The sequence below is a fragment of the Polistes dominula genome, unplaced genomic scaffold (assembly GCF_049000335.1).
Source record: "Polistes dominula isolate Pdom_NZ unplaced genomic scaffold, Pdom_raw_medaka contig_24, whole genome shotgun sequence".
Lineage (NCBI taxonomy): Eukaryota > Metazoa > Arthropoda > Insecta > Hymenoptera > Vespidae > Polistes > Polistes dominula.
This window is the reverse complement of record NW_028301150.1, coordinates 3725261-3731205: the sequence shown is the minus strand read 5'-3', so window position 1 is coordinate 3731205 and position 5945 is coordinate 3725261. Positions and strand designations below refer to the sequence as shown.

At 26.5% G+C, this 5945-nt stretch overlaps 2 protein-coding genes across 2 annotated transcripts; one reads left to right on the top strand and one right to left on the bottom strand.

Moving 5' to 3' along the window:
- The first annotated feature begins 1235 nt into the window (after nt 1-1235).
- Tim8 (translocase of inner membrane 8) lies at nt 1236-2296 on the top strand. The gene is made up of 2 exons (XM_015319118.2): nt 1236-1487; nt 1900-2296. The coding sequence occupies exons 1-2, from the start codon at nt 1359-1361 to the stop codon at nt 2068-2070; spliced, it is 300 nt and encodes a 99-aa protein (XP_015174604.1). The 5' UTR covers nt 1236-1358; the 3' UTR covers nt 2071-2296.
- A 127-nt stretch (nt 2297-2423) lies between these two features.
- Ufsp2 (UFM1 specific peptidase 2) lies at nt 2424-5695 on the bottom strand. Its single transcript, XM_015319427.2, has 10 exons — nt 5349-5695; nt 4992-5201; nt 4579-4788; nt 4324-4467; nt 4149-4239; nt 3795-4055; nt 3417-3563; nt 3205-3325; nt 2879-3132; nt 2424-2789 (listed from the first exon to the last, which is right to left on the bottom strand). The coding sequence occupies exons 1-10, from the start codon at nt 5385-5387 to the stop codon at nt 2578-2580; spliced, it is 1689 nt and encodes a 562-aa protein (XP_015174913.1). The 5' UTR covers nt 5388-5695; the 3' UTR covers nt 2424-2577.
- Nucleotides 5696-5945: the final 250 nt, after the last annotated feature.

The following is a 5945-nucleotide window of genomic DNA, read 5'->3' as shown; positions in this document are numbered from 1 at the left end:
ATGCCGAATACAGACATTTGTTCAAAGCCATACTTATTAAGATTTCAGATTGTCGATCTTTTTGCCGTAGTAATAAAAGTTAAAGAAGTACAAGAAATTCTTAAATGACTTTGACGTGATCTTGAGGAAAATCTGAAAATAATGGGATACGTTATTAGTGATGAATTAAATTTATTGAATATTAATAAATAAGATTCTTGAGAGGTTTGTTATTTTTGTGAAAAGATGGAATTCTTGAGTGAAGCAGAAAAAATGGTATGATTCTAATTTATGATGACATTAAAAAAAGTAGTAGAGCTTCCAAGTTTATTTGATCTTACTCCATTACATATTTTTTTGTTCAAAGCACCTAAGAACATTTTTATCAATACTATTTGTTTCTATTATTAAAAATAAGCGAGATATTCAAGGTGGTGGTTGAGTTAACTGGGACATCTGGTATATAAGCTGACATAAGATTGTGAAAAATTAAAATAAAATGTTTCTATCCGTAGCTTCGTTTTCGAAAAAAATCAAGCTTGAAACATTTGTTCAGTTTGAATTTAAAAATAATTTGTATTAAATATAATTCATTCGTTTGTATTTTTAAAGTATATACACTTGTGTTGTACTTTTTATTGTGATATATATGCGTTGAAATAATGTAGCGATAGATAATTTGATTCAAAACTAAGATATAAAATAAATATTAAAAATAATACATTTTTTAAATTTCGTATAATATAATAACTAAATCTTTGTATGAAGTATAATCAACATGTTTTGATTAGTGAAGCCAGATCGCGGAACATTTCTACCCCTTCTCTCGAGCTCAGCACGCCTCGCACACAACAAAATTTACGTATTGGTGTGTCGGAATCCGAAAGAAGCCGAGGGAAGCCGAGATAGCTGCGCGACAGAGGAGAAATAATACCCCCACCACGCGCCGCGGAGAAATACATGGACACAACACATTTGAACAATGTGTAAAACAATGTATAAAACAATGTATAAAACAATGTGTCTGTGTCCATGTATTTCTCCGCGGCGTGTGGTGGGGGTATTATTTCTTCTCGTCGCGCAGCTATCTCGGCTTCCTTCGGCTTCTTTCGGTTTCCCGACACACCGACACGTAAATTTTGTTGTGTGCGAGGCGTGCTGGGCTCGAGAGAAGGGGTAGAAATGTTCCGCGATTTGGCTTCACTGGTTTTGATATAACCAATTAGAGAAGAGAACATTCTTCCCCTTATTTCTCACTTATCGATATCTATCGAAGTTAGAAGTATTGCATAAACCTGAAGTTGGTTAACACGTGTGAGGTTGGAGAACAAATATTAAAAATTATTGTTAAAAAAGATTCGTATAATAATTTTTAAATCATGTCAAATTTAATGGACAGTTCTCTTGACAGTACTCCTCTTGACGATGATATCAAACCAAAAAAAACTGATACCGAATTACAAGAATTTTTAACCATTCAAGAAGAGACGGCGCGATTTAATGCTCAGGTAGTTAGAATGTTAATTGCTTTATACTTTATTTATTGTTTTATTTAGTATTGAATTTTTAAATGACAATATAAATGCCAATTATATATTTATCTTTCTTATATTATTAATATTAAACATAGTGATGCTTCATGTATACCTATTTCTACCAAGATTGGTCAAATAATTCATCTTCAGAGTCATTTACAATATTTATAGCAAAAAATATAACATTTGTGCAATAAGAATTTTGGATTCAAAATAAAAAACTATAACTTGTAAAAAATTCTGCTAGAAAGTTTAAAAAAGGTTATTTGATCCATCATGGTAGTTTCACAATTAATATTTTATGTAATTAGTAATGTGCATGTTTTTTGAATGAAAACAAGGTCATATATAAGCTTGTACTAATCTCTAATGGTATTTATTTTAGATTCATGAGTTTAATGAATTGTGTTGGGATAAATGCGTTGATAAACCAGGAAATAAATTGGACAGTCGGACAGAAACATGTTTAAATAATTGTGTGGACAGATTTATTGATGTTTCATTACTCATTACTTCCCGGTTTGCTCAGTTGTTACAAAAATCTGGTGGAATATAGAATGCATTTTATTTCGTGTATATCTATACATTTATATACATTTTAATAATGAAGTTATTTAATGTATATTAAATTGTAATTTAGGTATATGATAAATATTTTTGAATGACCTAAACTATCTATAATTTTCGTTCTTAGGAATCAGTTCTTACCGGTAATTAATAATATTGTTATCAAATAAAAACAATGAATTGATAAAAGTAAAATAAAATATATATCAAATTTATTAACGTTGAATGAACAGTGTAATATTATCCTATTAACTTACGTAATTATTTTACACAATATGACACGAATTAGCATTTAGCATAAAAATGTAATATTTTTGTCAAGTTGAAAGAATAGAATTTAAATATGATATAAAATTTTGTTTTATATTACAATGTTTAAATTACAATAAATATAGATTATACATACAGTGAACATATTTTTGAAATAATTCAAATAAATGTATTTTGTTATATATATATATATATCTTATTTAATATATATTAGATTATTTTCAAATTATATACATATAGGTCTTTGTGGAAGGCACATGTTATAGAACGAATCTCTTCTCCAAAAATCTTTACTTTTCCATCCACACCATCCTTTGTTTATTATAGTGCTTAACTTGTCAGGACCAGTATAATGTGGATCTAAAATTAAAAATTTAACTTCTCCGGTAGATTCATTATAATTAATTCCTAAAATTGTGTGAGCTAATACTCCACCGCCTATGAGAAAATAACAAAACAAAACACATAAAAATGTAGATTTGAATTAAATTCAAATAATTCAATTGATCACTTGTTACCAATCTTACCAATCATAATTGGTGTTCCTTGTGTATCGAAATGATTCGCAATAGCTGAAGCAAAAGTTGATATTTCTTCTCCATTTGTAGCACATAATACACTGATATTAACTCCAAGAAGAGTTTCTAGAACAAAACCTACTTCGGTTGAGCCAATCCATTCTTTACTACCTATAAAGTTAGATGATTTATCACCTATATCAACTAGACACTTTTGTATTTCTTTGTGAGACGGAATTGGAATATTGGTATATCCTTGTAATCTATAACGTTTATATGTTAATAACTTGCATCATAATATCATAAGTTTTATAGAAAATTATTTAATATCTTACCTATACCAAGATACAATAGTTTGAAGTGATCTATAAGCACATCCCCATCCATTATCATCAAAATCATTTTGCATATAATGATGATACGAATATAATCCATATACAATACTTGTTTTGCCATCTTAATGAAAAAGATTAATATTTAATATAATATTCTATTTTTTTTATAGAATAAACATTTTGATTATAAAGACAAAGTTAAAGACACATACCTTTAATGCTTGGAATAGACTCGTGAGGATTTATAATCAAATGATTGTTTTGTAAATCGTTAGAAAACTGTACACTGTTTGTACGTCGGAAGTAAGGTCTTGTTAAATCTAATGCCAATGTTGTGTGCAATTGTTTTATGCATGGAACTATAAAAAAGATTTGTGTTATATTTTTATATATATATAAGGTGTTCTGTAATTCATAGTATAAGCGAGTAGATATTTGTTAATGTTTTAAACTTATTTTTCTTTAAAACAAAGCTTTATATGAAAACATTGTATTTTACATTTTTAGAATCATAAAATCATCCTTTGCTCGCTTGTACCATTAATTACAGGATAGTCTGTATTTTTTTTTTTTTAAATAAATTATCTTACTCATTTTATCGTCATCCCATCCATTTATATAAGGCACTGTTAATACATGTCCAAGTTTTTGTGGTTTAAAATAAAACCACTCCAGTGGGATTTTACAATTTTCGCAGATAGAAGGTTTTGATTTCCATAATTCTATTATAACATTTACATATTGACATATAGATTTGATTAACGCTTTATGTAATTCTATAGAAATTGGACGACGATCGATTAAAATTAATCTGTCAATATTAAATGTATATTCTATACTATCAAATGCACCTGTAATATATCCAAAAAAATATGAAACTTATTGTAAATTGATTATAAAATATTATCAATATTATAGTTTTTTAAGAACGAAATGTTACTTACGTTTTGTTTGATGTAATACTGGAGCATGCTCGCATACATTATAAGATTCTTGTTTAGATATTTGTATTAAAGCATTTGCATTTATTGCGTTCTAGCAATGAAAAAAAAGTATTATTTAATAAAAAATTAAATAGATTTAAAATATAATAAGATTTTTAATATATTTTGTACTAACTATGCTATGTATGGATCCATCATTCGTCTTCGAAACGTTAAGAAGTTCTTTGAGTTTTGCATTTTCTACATTATCATCTTTATCATTATTAAAAAGGTAGATTTTCTTGGATGGAAAGTAAAATGCTACTTTTCCAGATGATATCTTATTTCAATAATAGTATCATTATTTTGAAATAATAATTATCAATAATTTATAACAATATATATATATATATAGATTTGATAATAATTAATATATTTAGGTAAGACTTACATGTTCATTAATCTTTTTCAACGTATCCAACATTTGATTACTTTCACTGATTACTGGTATACCCAATTGTATTCTGATGTATGCGAATTGTTCTTCCAATTGATTTTCATTAATTATCTCGATATTAAGTAATTTATCTAATCCTTCATTGTTATTAAAAAACCATTCTATTTTCTTAATATCAGGCGAATACTTTAGAATAATCTTGTTCTTCAAATATAAATTATGATTATTTCAAAACAATACTTGTAGTAAACAATTACAAAGGTAGGTTGAAAAATGTTGAGCTTCAACAAAGAATTAAAACTTTTCTTTTGAAACAAAAATTTGTTTGACCAAATATTTGATTTACAACTTTTCAACCTACCCATTTTATTTCTTTTTCATTTATTATAAAATGACGTTATACTTACGTTTACAGGATCAGGAACGTTTTCTTCGATTTCTCCAGTATACAATAATCCACAAGGATTTACATTAGTAGGTAAAAAACTTTCAAATGATAGAATATTAAAAACGTCATCACTATCATTATCAATACTAAATGTTATAATTGTTAATGTATCATTATGTGTTATTCCATATAACCGACCAGTAGTTTGAGTAGTTAAAGTATTTAATCTCTAAAAGAAATAATATATTATAAATTAATCATTCTTAAATATGTTTTATACAATAAATTTGTTAATTTAAGATTTTCAATATTATTTTTTGATCATAGAAAATTATATGTATATTATTTATATGTTTTTTTTTTTTTTTTATATTACCTCTACGATCTTAGATAAAACCTGAATTTTCGGCTGCATTTTTATCAAATCAAATCACAATAATTATATTATCAAAAATTGTGCAATAATTTTCAAATCATACTGCCGTATGGAATATTCATTAGGTTAAACGTGGTAACTTTTGGTTTGTGCATTCGTGAATTTAGATAAATTTTTTATATGACGTTAATCAAACAACTGTTTGTAATGATTTAAACGAGAACTTAAAAAAATCCTTAAAGGATATTTAACCAATTGGGTATTTAAACAACGGAATATCAATTTTTTTTGTGCTCACTAACATAAGTATAGTGTTTTAAAATATGGATCCTTTAATACTACGAGAAACTTCATACAGTGCCATCTAGAAGTTTGTGAAGTAAATAAGTTTATTGTAATTATCGTGTGTCGGTAACAATTAAAAATTTTTAACTGATTTAAAATTATATTCATTTGTACAATCATTTTTTTTGCGATATACTCACACAAGCACATGATAAGAATAAACAGAATACGGTAAATAATAATTTATAAAACTTAATTCGTTTATTAACTTATGAACTCTAATCTAAGCAATAAGAAGAAACATGTGTGCAT

What these genes read in the sequence shown, in the direction of transcription:
- Tim8 (XM_015319118.2), top strand. Translation starts at nt 1,359, where the DNA reads ATGTCAAATTTAATGGACAGTTCTCTTGACAGTACTCCTCTTGACGAT. An exon ending in CGGCGCGATTTAATGCTCAG is followed by an intron (nt 1,488 to 1,899) that starts GTAGTTAGAATG and finishes TATTTATTTTAG; the next exon opens with ATTCATGAGTTTAATGAATT.
- Ufsp2 (XM_015319427.2), bottom strand. Translation starts at nt 5,387, where the DNA reads ATGCAGCCGAAAATTCAGGTTTTATCTAAGATCGTAGAG. An exon ending in ACGTTCCTGATCCTGTAAAC is followed by an intron (nt 4,789 to 4,991) that starts GTAAGTATAACG and finishes TTATATTTGAAG; the next exon opens with AACAAGATTATTCTAAAGTA. An exon ending in ATGGATCCATACATAGCATA is followed by an intron (nt 4,240 to 4,323) that starts GTTAGTACAAAA and finishes TTTCATTGCTAG; the next exon opens with AACGCAATAAATGCAAATGC.